Source organism: Electrona antarctica (assembly GCF_951216825.1).
Source record: "Electrona antarctica genome assembly, chromosome: 8".
Lineage (NCBI taxonomy): Eukaryota > Metazoa > Chordata > Actinopteri > Myctophiformes > Myctophidae > Electrona > Electrona antarctica.
In genome coordinates this window covers 56,326,801-56,349,644 of record NC_136789.1, presented here as the reverse complement: position 1 = coordinate 56,349,644, position 22,844 = coordinate 56,326,801, and the positions used below count along the sequence as shown (strand labels likewise).

The window sequence follows — 22,844 nt, the reverse complement described above, 5'->3', positions numbered from 1 at the left end:
GACTAACAGTATACTCAAACATTGTCCTGCTAAATACTACTAAACATAGACTAACAGTATACTAAAACATTGTCCTGCTAAATACTACTAAACATAGACTAACAGTATACTAAAACATTGTCCTGCTAAATACTACTAAACATAGACCAACAGTATACTAAAACATTGTCCTGCTAAATACTACTAAACATAGACCAACAGTATACTAAAACATTGTCCTGCTAAATACTACTAAACATAGACTAACAGTATACTAAAACATTGTCCTGCTAAATACTACTAAACATAGACTAACAGTATACTAAAACATTGTCCTGCTAAATACTACTAAACATAGACTAACAGTATACTAAAACATTGTCCTGCTAAATACTACTAAACATAGACTAACAGTATACTAAAACATTGTCCTGCTAAATACTACTAAACAGACCAACAGTATACTAAAACATTGTCCTGCTAAATACTACTAAACATAGACTAACAGTATACTAAAACATTGTCCTGCTAAATACTACTAAACATAGACCAACAGTATACTAAAACATTGTCCTGCTAAATACTACTAAACATAGACTAACAGTATACTAAAACATTGTCCTGCTAAATACTACTAAACATAGACCAACAGTATACTAAAACATTGTCCTGCTAAATACTACTAAACATAGACTAACAGTATACTAAAACATTGTCCTGCTAAATACTACTAAACATAGACTAACAGTATACTAAAACATTACGCCCCAAAACACCTTTGTATTTATAAACCGCCGGGAAAGCATCCGTGTCATTTTAGATCTTTGCGTTTATTGGCTATTCAGAAAATAGCAGATCTACAAAGCTCACAAGCTGAGAGATTGTATTTGTTGAACATTTTTTGAAAAAAATCTTGAAAGTGTGAGAACTACCGATTTCGAAGGCATTTGTAGATCTGCTATTTTTGAAAAATCTTGAAAATGTGGCGCAAATCTTTGAATATACCTGTATATTCTTTCACAGCAAACATTTTTAACTCAAATCTTTGCTTCCGGGGGGGGTCACTGGAACAACATATTTTCAGATGGGGGTCGGCTGCCAATTACATATAGTTTCTGGGGTCCTTGACATGAAACATTGAGCACCACTGATATAGAAACATGAGGTATTTCAGAAAACTGTCAGAATTTAGAAGACATTTTTTTAATTTCTAAGTCAGGTCTAAATGGGTCAAACCACTTTTAACCGTGGTGTCCCTATATTGGATGTATCATACTGTATATATATATAAGCAAAGGATTGGATTGCGTTGGTATGGCTGTGTATGCATGTGTATGGCTGTGTATGGCTGTGTATGGCTGTGTATGGATGTGTATGGATGTGTATGGCTGTGTACGGATGTGTACGGATGTGTACGGATGTGTATGGATGTGTATGGCTGTGTATGGATGTGTATGGATGTGTATGGATGTGTATGGATGTGTATGGCTGTGTATGGATGTGTATGGATGTGTATGGATGTGTATGGCTGTGTATGGATGTGTATGGATGTGTATGGATGTGTATGGATGTGTATGGCTGTGTATGGATGTGTATGGCTGTGTATGGCTGTGTATGGATGTGTATGGCTGTGTATGCATGTGTACGGATGTGTATGGCTGTGTATGGCTGTGTATGGATGTGTATGGCTGTGTATGCATGTGTATGGCTGTGTATGGCTGTGTATGGATGTGTATGGCTGTGTATGGATGTGTATGGCTGTGTATGCATGTGTATGGCTGTGTATGGCTGTGTATGGCTGTGTATGGATGTGTATGGATTGTGTATGGATGTGTATGGATGTGTATGGCTGTGTATGGATGTGTATGGATGTGTATGGATGTGTATGGATGTGAACTCTGCAGGGAGTTCGAACTACTTCCCTCTGGTAGACGGTACAAAGTACCAAGAGCAAACCGTAACATCATCTTTAAAAATTCCTTCATACCAAATGCCATTAAGGCACTAAATGATACCATGTCTCGCTAGATTTGTTTGTTTTTCCAATGTATTTGCCACTGTTGTCCTGCACTTTTTGTTTTGCCATGAGAAAATAATTGTGTTAAGTGTTGTTGCTGTTGTTGTAACTGTTTGTTTTTTACTGTTGAGACCGAAGACAAATTTCCATACGTGGACAAATAAATTAAACTAACTAACTAACATGGATGTGTATGGATGTGTATGGTAAATGTCAAATGGTGCATTTATATAGCGCCTTTATCCAAGGCGCTTTACATAGATTGTGCATTACATTCACCCATTCACACACACATTCATACACCGATGGCAGCGGAAACCATGCAAGGCACCAACTAGCACATCGGGAGCAATTAGGGGTTCAGTGTCTTGCTCAAGGACACTTCGACAGTAACTCTGGGGGAGCCCGGGTTTGAACTGGCAACCTTGCGGTTCCCATCCAGGCACTCTACCCCTGAGCCACCGCCGCCGTATGGCTGTGTATGGATGTGTATGGCTGTGTATGGATGTGCATGGATGTGTATGGATGTGCATGGCTGTGTATGGATGTGTATGGATGTGTATGGATGTGTATGGATGTGCATGGCTGTGCATGGCTGTGTATGGATGTGTATGGATGTGCATAGATGTGCATGGATGTGCATGGATGTGTATGGATGTGCATAGATGTGCATGGATGTGCATGGATGTGTATGGCTGTGCATGGCTGTGCATGGCTGTGTATGGATGTGTATGGATGTGCATAGATGTGCATGGATGTGCATGGATGTGTATGGCTGTGCATGGCTGTGTATGGCTGTGTATGGATGTGTATGGCTGTGTATGGATGTGTATGGCTGTGTATGGATGTGTATGGATGTGTATGGCTGTGTATGGATGTGTATGGCTGTGTATGGATGTGTATGGCTGTGTATGGATGTGTATGGATGTGTATGGCTGTGTATGGATGTGTACGGCTGTGTATGGATGTGTATGGATGTGTATGGATGTGCATGGATGTGTATGGCTGTGTATGGATGTGAATGGATGTGTATGGATGTGTATGGATGTGTATGGATGTGCATGTATGTGCATGGATGTGTATGGATGTGCATGGATGTGTATGGATGTGTATGGATGTGCATGGATGTGTATGGATGTGTATGGATGCGTATGGATGTGTATGGATGTGTATGGATGTGCATGTATGTGTATGGATGTGCATGGATGTGCATGGATGTGCATGGATGTGTACTGGTGGGTTGGAATATTTGGGTCCGTTACCTCGGCCTCGACTCTGTCGACCAGCGATGGCGATCAGGCCTGTATCTTCAGGTACGTGCATCACCAGCCTGCGGACAACATCAAGAGGAACGCCTGATTAATAGGGGTGCAACGATACAGTGACTGCATCGAAATATCCAATTTGAATTTAAAAAAATCGAAGTATATCGATATGTTAACAGCGAAATATCGTATCGTTTTGCAGTGGAAACAATCGGTATCGAATAGTTTTGCAAGGCAAATAACTGATTCTATCAACACTTAAGTACTTGTATTTAGCAATTTTAAGAAGAAAGAAGAGAGATCGTTACACCCCTACTGATTTACACTGCATGTTGGTGTCTGGCGTGCCCAAAAACAACAGATCTACAAGCTCACCATGCGACATGAGTGCAGCTTTAATGCTCAAAGTTACATATGAACAGAATACTGAAGTTCTAGACATACCAATAAACTATATGTCCCTTTCTTTTATTCTACTTATATTCTTGTGTAAGGAGGAGCTCAGTTATGGAACACGACGTGCATGGTCAATTCATACCACATATCTCTACTCTATGCCTGACGTCGAAATAAAAAAAAACGTTCGCTCTGAGAGAATATAATTATATTCAAATGCCGCATTTTTACGTTTTTTTTCAAAAATAGCAGACCTACAAGTTCACTATGAGCTTGTAGATCTGCTATTTTTCAATAGCTAAAGTATAACATAATGCTTAGTTAAAACACCAAAAGGGGTTCCCGTTCAGAATGGGTTGAGATCGCTTTCTCTTGTTTTACTTTGCCCATATAATTACTAAAAATGATTAAAAGCCTATTTGGGTTTCTGTTCCCCTACCGGACAATAATTATGTTATCAGAGAGAGAATAATATAGGCCTGGGTCGGCCTAGCGGTCCAGGCACCTTGGCTGGTATAATCCAGCGTGACAGTGTGTCGCGATCCCCCCCCCCCCCCCCCCCATCTCTCTCCCCATTTCCTGTCAACTATCTACTGTGTATCTATCAATATAGGCAAACCCCCCCCCCCCCCAAAAAAAAAAAATCGTATAAAAAAAGAGAATAATATAGGATCAGAGACGTTTCGCTCTGAGGAGGACGCAAGTCGAAACGTCAGTCACCACCGCAAAGTCATAAATACGCGCAGACCTGTCGAGTGCTGCAGTATTCGGGTAGTCTTATATCTCTCCTGAATTGCCCTTTCTGATTACAATTTACAATTACAATTTAGGCATTTAGCAGACGCTCTTAATCCAGAGCGACTTACATTAAGCAAGAACAAAAAGCATGGGAATACATCACATATGTAAAATGCATTTATCGCGAAACATGCGTAAGCTAAGAACGTGACTAGAACATATCTATATAATGACACTATACATATAAACTATAACTAGAACATATCTATATAATGACACTATACATATAAACTATACATATATGCTATACTATGCTGTACATATATACTATGAAGTGCTATGACTACATACAATGCACTTATTGTGCTGTCTACATGACATGCTATAAGTCTGGTTCAAATGCTATATAAGTCTAAGAAGTGCTGTCTAAGGGGGGTAGGGTAAGTGCTATGGGCCATGATGGAGTCTGAATAGGTGGGTTTTCAGACTACGGCGGAAGATTGGGAGTGATGCTGCAGTTCTGACTGCAACGGGGAGTGCATTCCACAGTTTTGGGGCCTGATTCAAGTTGGTCCCATGTTGAGCTATACCTTCAACTGGCTGAGGCGCGCTGTACTTCTCTTTATGTACCAAAACATATTTTATGTTTTTCCGTCTGTATTGTTCGATTCTATACCCACCCCTCCCCCTTCCATGTGCACAGAATATAATAGAAAGTAAAACCAATGAAGTAGGCTTGCAACAGGCCATATATGCCACGACCTTGGACAAACAGACTGATGCTGGTAGGGCTTTCTTCTGGGCCTTATTGAAAAGTCCACATGCACACAAACTCCATGACTCCGAGGCCACATCTATTCTCCGCGGTCCGACGGGGGTCACTCGTCAAAAAGAGCAGATCTACAAGCTGTCAAGGCGTCACAACGTGACGCCTTGGCAGCTTGTAGATCTGCTCTTTTTTAGGCGAGCAACACCCTCCTGCGACGGAGTATACAAAATTAAGCTCCAAGCTAAAAAAAACATAAAAAAGGACCCTAGCATCTACGAAACCACTTCAAGACTTTTTGAAAGTGAGCGAGAAGAGGAGGGGGATTGGGAACCATTATAATGCAAAGAGACTAATCATTGCCAAATCAGCTTATGCCGAGACCCCCCCCCCCCCCCCCCCCACCCCCCCCTCCCCCCGGCTTTAATCTGTGCAAACTCGCCCTGACCAAACAGTGGCTTGTAGGCTCTCGGTTTAAAGCAGCGCGGCTCAACAAAGACGAGCTGACAAAGGCGGGACGGCTCAATCCAGGAGGGACGCCGAGTGAATTCTGATGGGACCCGAACACTCTGGTACGTCTACTCAGTGATACACTGACTAGACCGGGGCGCTGCAACCTATATTCTAAATGAAGTGCAATGTTCTAGATAGGCAGTGTGCCATGTCAAATTGTCAACATACTTCTTAATGACACCACAGACCATTAAACATTTTGATTGTCCACGAATATATAACCTTTTCCCTTCTCTTAAAATATTTTCTTTCACATTGTTATAATGATCATTAGGCAATAAATAACCCACGTACTGCATCTCCCAGACTCCCTCCCCAGTCAGGGTACCGAGTTTAAATAAATATATGTAGAATTACGTGCAGGGCATACAAATGTGAGGGACTTCATTTATTTGACTATACATTTAATAGGGCATGAAACCCTAGGCTGATTGTGTCGTTTGTTTTCCAACAAAAATGTAAAAATAAAAACTACAGCAGCCCCGGACAGCTGGCGTACCGGTCCGGTTCCCTAGGCTCAATGGGCCTCATGCGCCAACCGTTCTTAAGAAGTTCTTAAGAGGAAATTTGTTCTTAGACCCACTTAGGAAGTTTTTAAGAAGGTTTTGGGATCCCTCAATCTTTTCTTAGCTGTGATTTGTTCGTAGGTAAGAACAGAATCTACGCACACTGTGGAGCACTCTTAGGGTGCCTTTTTCGTTCTTAAGTGCAATCTGAAAACATAAAGGAAAAACAGCGCCATCTGCATGATGCTCAAAGTTTGGTCTGAGGACCTCAAGGGGTCCTTGAGGAAGTTCCAGGCAGTCCACAGCAAAATATGGAACATTTACCACTTTAATCCCATTTTATACTTTGAAAATAGCCAATCTACAAGCTCACAAACGCGTCCCATTACTGCCCATTTTGAGCTTGTAGATCGGCTATTTTCGAAACATTTTGATAAATCTTCAAAACATTTCCCTAGCAGAAAATATTTTCATATGGGGGTCTGCAGAATGCATGTCAATTTGGGGGTCCTTGACATGAAAATGTTTGAGAACCACTGGTTTATAGTTCACAACCCAACCCAACGCACCATACCCACCACATAACCCCCACCCCATAACCCCCACCCCATGCACCCACCATCATCCCCCCCCCCCCCCCCCCCCAAAGTTGACTATTGTGAGATAAATAATGAAATACATTCATGATTATTGAAAATATTGAAATATTGAAATTTTCTGTTCACTTCAGTACCTCCACAGTATTATTGGAGTCTGGTGTTCCACCATATTTAGACTTTAGTTTAGGTATTCTTGACTTCACTCAAATTTATTTCTATGTGTGAGGTCCTGTGATTTCTGTGTGCTGCAATCACACACAGGTGTGACTGCAGGTGAAAACCACACCCACCTGGGTGAACACAGGTAGGAAAGTGAATTCCCAATGCCTTATATGGGATTGGTGGGGCGGTTCCCTATGGTAATTAGGATGTTAATTAGGATATGTGGGGCGTCTACCTATGATCATTTGAATGAACTGGCACACCCCTTCAAGTTACGAGGATTTGGATTCATCATCATAAGAACATGCTTACGAACAATTCTGCCTACGTTTCATGTATCTGACTGGACTTCTCTTAGGAATTCACTTAGGAAGAAATGTAAGAGGAAAAGTTAGGAACTTATTGGCGCATGAGGCCCAATGTAGCCTGGCGGCACGTTGCGGGTTCGAGTCCCAAATCCGGACGGCCTTTGCAGTGTCGGGACTCACTCTTTCGCAGCTGTTTCACCACCGGGCGGACAGGGTTTTGAGGTTAGGCTTGGGCATCATTTCTGTGAGGTTAGGGTTAGGTTTAGGCATAGTTTTTAAGTTAAGTTAAAGGACAACTTTAGTTTTTTTCAACCAAGGTTCATGTTTTAGGTTGTTATTAGAGAAAGTAAAAAAAAAGGTTTCTTTCATTTGCTGCTTTCTTTCGTTTTAGGGATTTTAGCTGTTTTTGACAAGGGGGACGGGGGCATTCGAGCATGGGGCTAAATATGTATTTTTTTTACAAGATTTTACAGCGATGTCTTTTTGTATTATTTATTATAGTCCTACTAGACCCCAATAAATTACATCTGGCCACAGAAGATCACAGGATCTACTGAATGTGAAGGTAGCCTACTGGGGGGAAGCCACACTGTGTGTCATATAATGTAGGCTCAATATGTCAGTTTGACACATTCAGTAGATCCCGTGATCTTTTGTGGCCAGATGTAATTTCTTTGGGTCTAGTAGGACTATAGTAAATAATACAAAAAGAAATCGCTATAAAATGTTGTAAATAAATACATATTTAGCCCCATGCTCATTCGAATGCCCCCTCCCCCCTGTCAAAAACGGCTAAAATCCCTAAAACGAAAGAAAGCAGCAAATAAAATAAAGATAACTCATCTTTTACTTTGTCTAATAACCTAAAACCTGAACATTGGTTGAAAAAAACCTAAAGTTGTCCTTTAAATGTTAGGGTTTAGACGCAATCAAGGCGAAACACCAGGGAAAGAGGAAGTCCCCCCCTCGGGCAGTGGCGAATATATCGACGGTGCCCAGCGCCCCCAAGGGGCCCATGAAAAAAAAAAAAAAAAAAAAAAAAAGTCAAGACGACGGTGAAAAGAAAGGCTCGGTCGCAGGAAGAGTAACACCAAGGATTCGTCAGTGATGTCACTGACTGACTGGTTTATAAACAGCTTCAAGTCCATACGACTTCCGTGTTGCATAACAGTGACATCACTGTCCACTCCTTGGCATCTTTGCCACCTTGTTTCAACGCGTGCGTTAGCCTACTATGTTCATGCGCTGCCCGTCAGCAGCGCAACAAGCTCAGCTGTAGCATATTCTGTCACGTTCCGTCGCGCTAATGAAACACTAGATGGGATTATTATGTCATGTCAGCACTATCAGAAGATGTAACCCAGGTAAAGTAATCTGTCCAAAGTCATTTCTGATAGCCTGCAGGCTGCAGCCCTGCACTTAGACAGACATTACAGATACATACAGATTGATTGAAAGACAAACAACGTTCATGATTTCACATCAAATTTGAGGCATTTTGTTCCAAAAATGTGTTTAGCAAAAACCCACCTGTTGGTGGCACTATAACAGGCCAATGTGAAAAGGGTGAGATATATTCCTCAGCCTAGTAGGAAAGTCAGTGAAAGATTTAACATAAATTGCACGCTGCGTTCATGATTTGAGGCTTTTTGTTCAAAACGGGCCAATCCTGCCAACTTTGAAAGCCAATGTTAGCCAATTAGGATGGAATATGAAATATCCGGCTTGAACACATGACTATAGAGATAGTTTGTAACGATTTGCGGGATCTTTGGACAGAATCTGGAGGAGTAATATCAACAAATGTGTTTTTCAAAAGCCAGCCTCCTGGTGGCGCTATAACAGGCCGTTCTGGAAAATGTGGGGCAGAGGTTCATCGTTGGCATCCAGGGAGTGTGTGTGCAACATTTGGCATCGACCGGGTTAACGGTGCCGGAGATTAGCTGTTCACAGACGGACGGATGGACACACACACGGATGGACACACACACACACACACACACACACGGACCCACACACACACGGACGGAGTGCAAAACATACTCTCTCCCCATGCCTTCGGCCTGGTGGAGACAATAATAAAAACACGCAGGCTGCATAAGACTGCCCTTACAGTACACTTGTGATGTAAGCAACAGAACTGCCGCTAATCAAATAATAGGTGTGTTAGATCTACACACACCTACATCTTTTCTTACACCCATTATTTGATTAGATGCAGCTGTGTTGCTTACTAGCCTGCCATGTTTTTAATCTGCTGTAGTTTAACACCTGAGCTGACGAAATCAGCCTAACCCCAACCCTCATTATTATTATTATTATTATTAGGGAGAATTGTAGTATATTTAGTTGTTTCATTACATTCATAGTACTGTAGTTCATTAGTATGTAATATGGCAAGAGCAGATGTAACTCGCCCACACTCCAAACTCCAGACGCGAACCAAACCATCACACCATCGAATGAATGACAGCTCAACTCAGTCTCCCTGTGAAACAACCGTCTTCACTGTGAAAATAACGTAACTAGACAACATTTATGCATTCTCTACATGTCCAGTCTACTGAAACAATACACTGATTTGGTTTCCCAGGCAGAAAAATGTGAAGGTATTTGCTATACCTTTCCAAAGATACAAATTCTATTCACATTTCACATGATTGTCTACTGTATTATTCTGTACTAGCATTAGTTCTGTATCACTATAGAGCGTTGCAGTCCCGCATGGCCCAGGAAATGATTTGTGCGTGCGTGCGTGCGTGCGTGCGTGCTTACCTTGCTTATTGTAAGTCACTCTGGTAAATGCCTGAATTAATTGTACATTGTCAGTGGCGTGCACAGATAGACACTAGGGGGTGCTAGAGCACCCCCTGCCCTTTTGGCAATGTGCCCTTTTGAGAAAAAAAAAAAAAAAGGGGTTCCCGCCCAAAATGGATTAAGGCAACCGGCCGGTTCCACGCGCTGCACAAGGTGCCCTTTTTTAACTTGAGCACCTGCCCCTCTAAATGTCTGTGCACGCCACTGTACATTGTAGTTCAGCATCACTAATTTCGAATCACTGCTAGTGATTTAGTCCGGTATCACTACTAACTAGTTCAGCGTGACTAGGTTATAGTGTCATTGGTATACGTTTAGCACCACTGGTATTAGTTCAGTATAACTACAGTATATTATGTGGGGTGCCTCTGAATTTCCCAGCATGCCAGAGGGGCGACGGTGGGGTCAATGTGGTCGTTATGTAACAGTGTGTTATTAATCCATTGAGACCTGGAACGCATCCATGTCACGTTAGCGTTTAACCACATTAACCATTAACCCATTTTGGGGCGGGAACCCCTTTTGGTGTTTTAAACATTGTTATAATTTAGCTATTGAAAAATAGCAGATCTACAAGCTCATAGCGCGCCACCGAGTGGCGCGCTATGAACTTGTAGGTCTGCTATTTTTGAAAAATCGTTAAAATGTGCCTTTTTCTTTCCAAAAATTGTCATGATTTAGAAAACTTTTTTTTTTTTTTTTATTTCGACGTCAGGCCTGAATGGGTTAAGGGGGCCTGCCCTGCATATCAGACGCACTGGCGGTCCGTGGGAGGAAAGACAAAATGGCGGACCGGTTGGTTGGGACATCTTCTAAATGAGCTCCTGTGTGTGACTTAGTCATTTGTCGTAGACATGATTTTGTCAGTTGCTATAGGCTTACGTCTGCATCATGGTTTGGAATGTATAGCGTTACACTGTCAAGACTCAAGACCGTTGATCTACCTTCTTTTAGATTAAGTACACAAACTACACACATTGATATAGCATTACTTATTTAAATAATAGCTATTTAGCTTTTTTAGATCATGCAACTTAATAAATTAATACACTTTTTGGTGAGATACCCGTTTAACACCACAGTGTATTTGAAAGAAATAATAATTATAATTATGAACATTCCAAAATCCTTCCATCCATGCAAACGTGGAGGAAGCCGACAAGACAGGGAAAAGTACGGTAGTCGGTAGTAGTTCCCAAAAATAGCAAAACAAACTAAAAACAGATTTAACAGACAAGAGGAATTCGTCCGTATTAAGATATATACTCCGTCGTGGGACAATCACGCGCTTGCGAGCCGCAGCGGCACGAACGCCCAGCTTGTAGATCGGCTATTTCTCAGGCTTTTTAAAAAAAAAACTTTTCAAGCGAGGCTCAGCGGACGATAATTGCAGGGGACAGTTTGCACGGCAGGCTCTGTGGCCCGCTGCAGCTCTACACACAGAAACACTAATCATAACATCGCCCTGGGCGGCTGCAGGCAGGCAGGCTGGCCGCCTGTCGGAAAGCAAAGCCCCTCCACCGTGAAGGCTCGACAGCGAGAGAAAACATACTTTGAATAAGGTTGAATATTAATTGTCGTATCGCTGAAACATTAACCCATTCAGGCCTGACGTCGAAATTAAAAAAAAAAAAGTTTTCTAAATCATGACAATTTTCGGAAAGATTTGAGGCACATTTAAAGATTTTTCAAAAATAGCAGACCTACAAGTTCATAGCGCGCCACTCGGTGGCGCGCTATGAGCTTGTAGATCTGCTATTTTTCAATAGCTAAATTATAACAATGTTTAAAACACCAAAAGGGGTTCCCGCCCCAAAATGGGTTAATGGTTAATGTGGTTAAACGCTAACGTGACATGGATGCGTTCCAGGTCTCAATGGATTAATACTAGGTTAAAAAAAAAGGGAACACGTTTTTTTTTTTTTAGAGGATTTAAAAAGGAGAAAAGTCTGCACTTGAAGAACTGCACTTGTTTTGGTTCGACAGGACAAAAGAAAAACTATCAAATGTTTAGCGATCACGTGAAGAATTGAATGTTAAGAAAGTTGTTTGGATAGATGTTGTTTAGATGGATGCTACTGTAAGTTCATTGCTTATCTGGTATCCTATAGTCTAAAATGTACAGTATGTTATTTACCCCTTTCTTTGGTTGATTTCCACATTTACTCTTACCTACCGGTACATTACAAATGTGTGGTAATATTCATGTAAGCCGCCTTCACAAATCTACACATGGAAAGACAATCAAATCCTAGCCTTTACGCTTTCTGTTTTCGACATGTCCTCCTAGGTAGGTGCATGTATGCACACGCACAGTCGCACACACACTCACACTCACACTCACACACACACCTTGTGAGGACATCAACATTCTAGGAGGGTGATATTATGAATGCCATCTTTTGCCACACTGTTTACCCTATAAAAAAAAATCACCGCTCTGCTATTTTCGGTGCACGACAACACCGCCAGGCAACCGAGTAGCCTAAAAATATAAACGAATATATAGTATAACTCTAACCGTAAACCCCTAAATCTAACCTCTAAATGTCCAACACGCCAGCCTTCATCATCCATTTCTCAGGCGAACGTCCCTTGCAATGTCTTCTTCTCAAATTCTACCGTACTTGTGGGGACATTCGGCCCCCTCACAAGTATAATAATACAAGTGCACGCACGCACGCACGCACGCACGCACGCACGCACGCACGCACGCACGCACGCACGCACGCACGGGGTATATAGAGTGGTGTGTGACCCCGGCGCGTCCACTTGTGGTTAGGTTGAGGGCCAGTGCAGAGGGGACATTAATTGGGAGCATAGTGTGCGTGGCAGGACCACCGGCCTGCTCCGTGACCACCACCGCCCCGGTGACAATCAGTGTCTCCATGGCGATGAGGGACCAGGGGAGGAGGGGGGGGGGGGGGGGGGGCACAGCTGCATCTCTGCAGCCCCCTCCCCTCCTCCTCCATGCAACTGCTGTCAGGAAGGAGACTTTAACCACTTCAACTCTAGTCCCCGAGGCAGCAAGTGGTGGAGGAAGTGCTGAAATGTTTTACTTTAGTATGTTTATGTATGTGTGTATAATTTAGTATATCGCAATATAGAAATACTCTGTTACGTAAGTAAAAGTATTGTATTCAAAGTGGACTTCTTTAACTGCAGACCAGTTGGTTCTCTAACCTGTTCTTGTCAATAATAAAGTTGGGATCCTTTATTATGTTTAAAAAAAATGAAAATCCATATAAGTCACTTATATGGATATAAGTGTTAGGTAGTTAGGCTAACCCAAAGTTCTTCAATGAAGACCACACTTATTAAGTGTGGTCTTCATTGAAGAACTTTGGTTCTAGAAGCGGATCCGTTCTAGTCTCTTGGAAGCTTGGTGCTGTCAGGGAACCGGCGGCCATCTTTTGCTTCCTGTTCAGAACCAACTTTTAGGGTTCTGAACCCAATTCATTCTCAGTGTAAACACAGACACAGTGTAAACACAGTGGAGACACAGTGGAGACACAGTGTAAACACAGTGGAGACACAGTGGAGACACAGTGGCGACACAGTGGAGACACAGTGGAGACACAGTGGAGACACAGTGTAAACACAGTGGAGACACAGTGGAGACACAGTGGCGACACAGTGGAGACACAGTGGAGACACAGTGGAGACACAGTGGAGACACAGTGGAAACACAGTGGAGACACAGTGGAGACAGTGGAGACACAGTGGAGACACAGTGGAAACACAGTGGAAACACAGTGGAGACACAGTGGAAACACAGTGGAGACAGTGGAGACACAGTGGAGACACAGTGGAGACACAGTGGAAACACAGTGGAGACACAGTGGTAACAAGTGGAAACAGACACAGTGGTAACACAGTGGAAACAGACACAGTGGTAACACAGTGGAAACAGACACAGTGGAGACAGTGGAGACACAGTGGAGACAGTGGAGACACAGTGGAAACACAGTGGAGACACAGTGTAGACACAGTGGAGACACAGTGGAGACACAGTGGAGACACAGTGGAGACACAGTGGAAACACAGTGGAGACACAGTGTAAACACAGTGGAGACACAGTGGAGACACAGTGGAAACAAGTGGAAACAGACACAGTGGAAACACAGTGGAGACACAGTGTAGACACAGTGTAAACACAGTGGAGACACAGTGGAGACACAGTGGTAACAAGTGGAAACAGACACAGTGGAAACACAGTGGAGACACAGTGTAGACACAGTGGAGACACAGTGGAGACACAGTGGAGACACAGTGGAAACACAGTGGAGACACAGTGGAAACACAGTGGAGACACAGTGTAAACACAGTGGAGCCAGACACAGTGGTAACAAGTGGAACCAGACACAGTGGTAACACAGTGGAAACAGACACAGTGGTAACACAGTGGAAACAGACACAGTGGTAACACAGTGGAAACAGACACAGTGGTAACACAGTGGTAACACAGTGGAAACAGACACAGTGGTAACACAGTGGAAACAGACACAGTGGTAACACAGTGGAAACAGACACAGTGGTAACACAGTGGAAACAGACACAGTGGTAACACAGTGGAGACACAGTGTAGACACAGTGTAAACACAGTGGAGACACAGTGGAGACACAGTGGTAACAAGTGGAAACAGACACAGTGGAAACACAGTGGAGACACAGTGTAGACACAGTGGAGACACAGTGGAGACACAGTGGAGACACAGTGGAAACACAGTGGAGACACAGTGGAAACACAGTGGAGACACAGTGTAAACACAGTGGAGCCAGACACAGTGGTAACACAGTGGAACCAGACACAGTGGTAACACAGTGGAAACAGACACAGTGGTAACACAGTGGAAACAGACACAGTGGTAACACAGTGGAAACAGACACAGTGGTAACACAGTGGTAACAGACACAGTGGTAACACAGTGGAAACAGACACAGTGGTAACACAGTGGAAACAGACACAGTGGTAACACAGTGGAAACAGACACAGTGGTAAGTGGAAACCCCCAATTCATGGTCAATTCTAAAGAGGCCTGAGAGTTGTACAAATGGAACCAAATGGACCCTTAAATGGGAATACCACTCATTTTCAACATTGAACTACGATGTCTACAAACGTCATAGGGAATCCAACCGATGCGGCGCGTCAGAGTAAAAGCGGACATATCTGCACGGCCCGCCAAGCCCCCCCCCCCCCCCCCCCCCAAAACACACACACACACACACACACACACACACACACACACACACACACACACACACACACACACACACACACACACACACACACACACACACACACACACACACACACACACACACACACACACACACACACACACACACACACACGATCAGTGACGTACGGAAGCCTGCAGAGTATACCTTCCCTATGTCACTGATCACATGACATCTGTGTGAGTGTGTGTGTGTGTGTGTGTGTGTGTGTGTGTGTGTGTGTGTGTGAGAGAGAGAGAGACTGTGTCAAATGTATACAGTAAGTGCAGAATATTCATGGTGCATTGTGTACTCAGAGGGGTGCATAAAAGGACAACAATAATGTATAACTAGACAGCACTGTAAAACTAGACTGGTTTGATCACAATGAGACACATGTCAATTCACTGCAAGACATTGTGTTCATTAATGAAATACTGTTACTATCTTTGAAATAGCATATACAGACCCCCACAATATGTAACCGTTTTTAGATCGTTTTGAAATTTGTCTTAGCTTTTTATTTTTATTTGTAAACCCATGTAATAATTCATCATGTATATCTTTTGTTTTTCTTTCGAGAATAAACAAAACTTGAATGAAAAATAGATTTGTATATGCAAACTTATGAAATATCAGCCCTTGGTGGAACATATTATGGTCTTGGGAATTGGAATATAATTGTCACCGTATTGTGCTAAAGTTGTCTAAATACTGTTACAGCTATATTATGGGCAGCCTGTCTATCTGGAGAAGGCGATGTTACATTTATCCTTTACTGTAAGTGGCTTTTAAAAAAAATAAAAAAAATAAAGTAGTGTCAAGTAGTAGTACTAGTATGTCATCAATGTGCTATCCTTCTTTTTCCTCTGTGTGTTAAAGGACCACTTCACCACTTTTCAACCTATCTTCATATAATAGGTCCTCACTAATAATCATGAAAAAAATGGCGCAATTTTTTTCTACTCGGTCTGTGTCTCATAGGAGGGCTGTGGGCAGTTCTGTTAATCTTGAACTTCTTGCCAGTATGGGGGTGATTAAAAGAGGACGTCTTGTGTGTATTGCCACACTGGGCACAATGGCCCAGTGTGGCAAGAAGTTCAAGATTAACAGCATTATAACTTGCGTCTCAACCCATGTGGTATACATGATCAAATGTCCTTGTGGTTTAGCATATATTGGGAAAACTACTAGACAGTTAAAACAGAGAATGAGCGAACATAAGAGCTCTATTCGAAGAAATGACCGTGAATATCCTGTTGCCATTCATTTCAATGATCTTAAACATGACATCTCCACTTTTCGCTTTATTGGTATAGAACAAGTCAAACTACCAGCCAGAGGTGGTAACCATGATGTCCTGCTCAAACAACGCGAAGCGTACTGGATACACACATTGCAAACCCTCTACCCGAAAGGGTTGAATGATGAGCTATTATTAATGTTATGCTGTAATCCATAAACTGTATTTATTATATCATTGATTTGAACTTCATGTCCAGTGGGGTACTAAAAGCACCATGCGTCTTCTTTTCTATCCATTATGTCCACTCTTGTTTGAGTATGGACTTTTTTTGACATTTATTTACTTATTAATTAATTGTATGTTGATTTCCTTATGTATTATGGCATGACTTATATATTATTCCCTGTATTATTGTAATTGGTGACTTTCAATAATATACTAGGAATGTTCTACAGAAGTACTGCACCTTTAAGTCACATGACTGGGTTCTTCACAGCTGCTATCTGATGAATGATTACTATATACAATTTGATTGGTTGTTTAAACCTACTGTTGTGTATTTAATGAATGTCAGCCTATTCTCAAACTATGCCTGAAGAAGGCCGAAAGGCCGAAACGTTGCTATATGACTCTTTAAAATAAAGTTCTTGAACCAGTAAGTGGCAGTGTGCGGGTCTCTCCTCCTTCCTCATAACGTTTGCTGTACTGCCAGGACCTATACGCACCTGGTCTCTCCTCCTTCCTCATAACGTTTGCTGTACTGCCAGGACCTATACGCACCTGGACCAGGACCGCACCAGGACCTATACGCACCTGCTATAAAACTGAACCGGGTGTGCGGAAGTCATCCCTTGAATGTGAAGATCCAAATAAAATAATTCAAATGCTGTACAAAGCTGGAATACCTCTCATGCATTATTTTAGATTCCAACGTCGCAGTGTTTTGTGCATTACTTGAATCCATTTCATTGCATTAATATCATAAGTACAGCTGCAGTCTAGCGTCTGTGTGCGGCTGAGCGTCCAGACTGAGAGGACACACCTTACAAGAGTTTAACATTTGAAATGTTTGCATTTCTACATTGTGGTATTGCTAGATATTTTGTAAAAAAAAAAAGAAAATCTGCATACTTCTTTCACCACTGCTCCCGGCCATATACCCACCCAGCTCAACGTGCAAAAGAAACAGCGAAGGAATTAGCGCGATGCTGCTTTACGAGTCTCTCACACGTCTAGATAGTGTAAATGCATTAATGCTCTCATACACTCAGAGAAAGGCTGTCAATAAAGTGGCCCGCTTGACTAATGCATTCCTCCAACGGCGCTAATCTCATTGTGGGGGTAGAGCACAGCCCAGCCGGTGTCAGCGAGGTCACCGGCCCGGAGAAAAGCCTAAACGCATTAAAAAACAACAACAAAAAATATATATATATATATACCAAGAATATCAATAAAGAAAAGGCCTGCGTTGCAATTATACCTGGACTGAAATCAACGGAGGAAATCCCATTACGCCACGGCGGAGATTTACGCTGATAAAGTGAAGCTGCAACGTCAGCGAGGGGTGTTGTTTTGGTTTGGTTTTTAGACTGATGGGCACCTGTCGGCCAGCCAATGGCTGGCATCCTCTGTACCCAGGGTCTATTTAAAGTATTGGTTTGGTTTTTAGACTGATGGGCACCTGTTAGCCAGCCAATGGCTGGCATCCTCTGTACCCAGGGTCTATTTAAAGTATTGGTTTGGTTTTTAGACTGATGGGCACCTGTCGGCCAGCCAATGGCTGGCATCCTCAGTCTGTACCCAGGGTCTATTTAAAGTATTGGTTTGGTTTTTAGACTGATGGGCACCTGTCAGCCAGCCAATGGCTGGCATCCTCTGTACCCAGGGTCTATTTAAAGTATTGGTTTGGTTTTTAGACTGATGGGCACCTGTCGGCCAGCCAATGGCTGGCATCCTCTGTACCCAGGGTCTATTTAAAGTATTGGTTTGGTTTTTAGACTGATGGGCACCTGTCGGCCAGCCAATGGCTGGCATCCTCTGTACCCAGGGTCTATTTAAAGTATTGGTTTGGTTTTTAGACTGATGGGCACCTGTCGGCCAGCCAATGGCTGGCATCCTCTGTACCCAGGGTCTATTTAAAGTATTGGTTTGGTTTTTAGACTGATGGGCACCTGTCGGCCAGCCAATGGCTGGCATCCTCTGTACCCAGGGTCTATTTAAAGTATTGGTTTGGTTTTTAGACTGATGGGCACCTGTCGGCCAGCCAATGGCTGGCATCCTCTGTACCCAGGGTCTATTTAAAGTATTGGTTTGGTTTTTAGACTGATGGGCACCTGTCAGCCAGCCAATGGCTGGCATCCTCTGTACCCAGGGTCTATTTAAAGTATTGGTTTGGTTTTTAGACTGCCAATGGCTGGCATCCTCAGTCTGTACCCGGTCTATTTAAAGTATTGGTTCTCAACCAGTGGTCCTTGAGGGGGTTCCATGTGGTTCCCAGCTAAATGACGGAGAGCTGGTAACCAAATGGACCCTTATAGACCCTTATTTTAACTTTTAAATGAAACCATTTCATTTTACGCTCTCAATAAGTTACATTTTTGTTAAACATCTGCATTGCTGTTAATGTACAAGAAGTCTAAACAAATGGATACTATCCAACAATAAACAAATATTTTAGTTTTGTGTCTGAGAGGCTGAATGTCATCAAATGGTGGTCCGTGTGGCTCAAATGACAAATAAATAATTTTGTCAGGGAGTAATATGTAAAGTAAAAATCGCAACGATGACGTAAAATAGACACTACGACGTAAAATTCTCCAACCATTGTCAAAGGGAATTTAATGTTTGTTTAAGACAAAGTTTGTGGACAGTAACCAAAAAGCTGGCCATAGGAGAGGCTAGCGCCCCTCAATGATATAACCTTTTTGAGTGGTGTAAACCACTCCTACGACTGGCTTTGTTAGTCTGTCTGTCTGTGCTCAAAAAATGAGCACGGTTGCTATGGTCGGTCACCCAGTTCACACGGGTGTGATTTCATTACGTCAGACATTACGTCAGACCACAGCTGATCAGTCTATATAAGACCTTACACCACTCAGTTCACACGGGTGTGATTTTTAAAGTAACAGATGGGTAACATATTACTGTTTTTGAGTACCTTTTCCAACACTCAGGGTGTGGCCCCCGTGGAGCCCTAGGGTTGATAAGAGGAGTCATGGGTCTGTATTTATATCGGCCACGTGACGTTTCACGCCGTCAATGTTTGTTTAACTGCTGCCCTAAAAACAACATAGACTTGGATGGCAAGCAATTTGTGTTTAAAAAGTGCTCTAAACAAACATTAAAAGTCCATAGACTTGGCTGCCATTTGACATAACTCAATCAATCAACAAATCAATACGTTCAGAGAAGTGCTGCGCACACCAAGCCCGGCAGCGGCTGCAAATCAGGAGATCAAAGTAGATCAAAAAAAAAGTGGCCACACACTCGGAGCTGAAGTGCCAAAGCGTGACTTTCCTCGCGACACAGTGACACAGGGGAGATTAAAAACACAGAGCCAACATTTCGGGCAGGTGTGCCGAGTTCCTCCGGGGAGTTAGAATGTGACGTTTTGAAAAGGTGACGTAGCATCGATTTAGATAGCGTTAGCGTTTGAAAATGGTGTGAATGGTAAATGGTGCATTTATATAGCGCCTTTATCCAAGGCGCTTTACATAGATTGTGCATTACATTCACCCATTCACATCACACACATTCATACACCGATTGCAGCGGAAGCCATGCGAGGCACCAACCAGCACACCGGGAGCAATTTGGGGTTCAGTGTCTTTGCCCAAGGACACTACGACATGTAGACCGGAGGAGCCGGGATTCGAACCGCCGACCCATGGATCATTGGACGACCAGCTCTACCTCCTGAGCCACAGCCGCCCTGTGAACCAACAGTGTTCTAACCGGAATATACCGCCCATGGAAGTTACGTTGAGGCATTGCAGATCTCTGTACAACTCTGGCACGGAAACCACATGAATCCATTGAGACCTGGAACGCATCCATGTCACGTTAGCGTTTAACCACATTAACCATTAACCCATTTTGGGGCGGGAACCCGTTTTGGTGTTTTAAACATTGTTATAATTTAGCTATTGAAAAATAGCAGATCTACAAGCTCATAGCGCGCCACCGAGTGGCGCGCTATGAACTTGTAGATCTGCTATTTTTGAAAAATCGTTAAAATGTGCCTCAAATCTTTCCGAAAATTGTCATGATTTAGAAAACTTTTTTTTTTAAATTTCGACGTCAGGCCTGAATGGGTTAAGATTGGTTGAAGAAGACACACGCCAGACGTCCGCTCCGCTCTGCGTTCAGTCTTGAGGTCTTTACCGGGACTTTTTTATTTTCTTTTTCTGCTGGCCGGTGAGATGAGAAAAGACCTGGAACGATGTCAGGGCCAAATCAGCCATTGGGCCAGTGGGGCCGTGGCCCAGGGGCCCTTGGCTCTCAGGGGCCCTTCGAGGAAACTGGACCGCGTGGTATTGGGTTTGAGGCCCTGAAATTGGCCATTGATTTAGTTACATTTAGGTAAAAAAAGATGATAAAAACACGAAAAAACACAAAGAATGTGCACGCACGCGCGCTATGGGGGCCCCAAAAACACTACTGGCCCAGGGGCCCCTCATGGGGGTTAATCCGTCCCTGAACGACGTTAGCCAGTAGGGACAGTTTGGCTGACGCCGAAACACCCGAGTCCACAATGTCAGTTTCATCAGAGCACTTATTTATTTCATGGTGAGGTTTCCTCCGCTTTCATCAGGTTGCATTATGTTTCATCAGAGGCCATGTTGAAAAGGACGGAGCGGCATGAGGAAATGAGGACGACAAGAAAGAAAGGATTGGCGAGAGTAGCCTCGTTCCCGGCCTTACTCATCTGCGAAGAGAAAAGCCTGGTCACGGACCTGAAGAGAAAAGCCTGGTCACGGACCTGAAGAGAAAAGCCTGGTCACGGACCTGAAGAGAAAAGCCTGGTCACGGACCTGAAGGGAAAAGCCTGGTCACGGACCTGAAGTGTCGGGCCAGAACATCCGTCGAATGTATTTCCCCCATGGATACGATATTTGAACAACACTTGTTTCCAAATCACGGTGAATCGTAAACAGATTTGAAAAGCGCCAACGTCACTTCCTTGAGCGGTCCTTTCCGGCCGAAACCCCGATACTTCCGCTAAACCACTCGTGAGGCGAGAGGCAGTCAGGATTCATCATGTGTGTCGTCACCCACCGCGGTGGTCCATAGTAGCCTGGTTAATAAACCAGACCAATCAGCCGTTGGCAAAAAATTTTTTGCCTGCCAGCGGATTAGGGTCTGGCGAGGCTCAGTAGCACGCCTCTTTCCTACAACCGAGAACAGGTCGGGCCAATCGGGACACGGTATGCAATATGGGCGGGCTTTGGTACAGTGACGTTCAATGCTTGAGACCTTTGACTGACAGTAGCTCTGACCAATTGCGTCAAAGAGAAAATGTTTGAACCCGCCCCCCGGGAAATGAAATCCAAGTGGAGCCAGCCCAGACTAATATACCGCGACAGTGTTGTGTGATATTAGTCTGGTTTATTAGCCAGGCTAGGTCCATAGAGCAGTCACAAATCAAGACCTATAAAGCAGACAATGTGACGGATCAAAGGTGACCGCCAGTGGTGGAAAGTAACTAAGTACTTTTACTCAAGTACTTGAGGTATTTGTACTTTCCAGTATTTCCAATTTCCAATACTTTTACTTCTACTCCACTACTCAAAAACTACTACTCCAAAATCTCACAACGCGACGCATTGTGAGCTTGTAGATCTGCAATTTTCAATAGACACATTTTGAACTTGTGAAGTGGGACATTCGGCAAAATGAGTACTTTTACTTCAAGTACATTTTGATGCCAATACTTTTACTCAAGTACATTTTCAATTCTGTACTTTTACTTGTAACGAAGTAGTTCTAAATTGCAGTATTGGTACTTTTACTTAAGTAAAACAAATAACAATTGAGTACTTTTTCCACCACTGGTGACCGCACGCTCTGCCTGATGTTGTCATAAAGCAGTGGCTCTCAAACTATCCCCCCCCCCCCCCCCCCCCCCTTCCTTCTTATGTATCGGTATCACTATTCAATGTTATATTATCATTAAAAAAAAAGTGTCTTGCCAATTGTTTGTGATACCCTCGCGGCCCACAGGTGAAGAATCACTGACATAAGGCCTTTGGGAGACACCCCACCCCACCCGTTCATTATTTGGGGGCGGGGGGGGGGGGGGGGGGGGCG

General features: G+C 43.2%; 1 protein-coding gene across 5 annotated transcripts in view; it reads right to left on the bottom strand.

The window, feature by feature from the left end:
- hlcs (holocarboxylase synthetase (biotin-(proprionyl-CoA-carboxylase (ATP-hydrolysing)) ligase)) overlaps positions 1 to 22,844 on the bottom strand; it is a 94,306-nt gene that overhangs the window by 22,670 nt on the left and 48,792 nt on the right. For all 5 annotated transcript variants that reach the window (XM_079507645.1, XM_079507646.1, XM_079507647.1 and 2 more), the window contains one exon: positions 3,259 to 3,326. In XM_079507645.1, the coding sequence (XP_079363771.1) occupies positions 3,259 to 3,326 (68 nt within the window). The remainder of the gene's footprint in view (positions 1 to 3,258; positions 3,327 to 22,844) is intronic.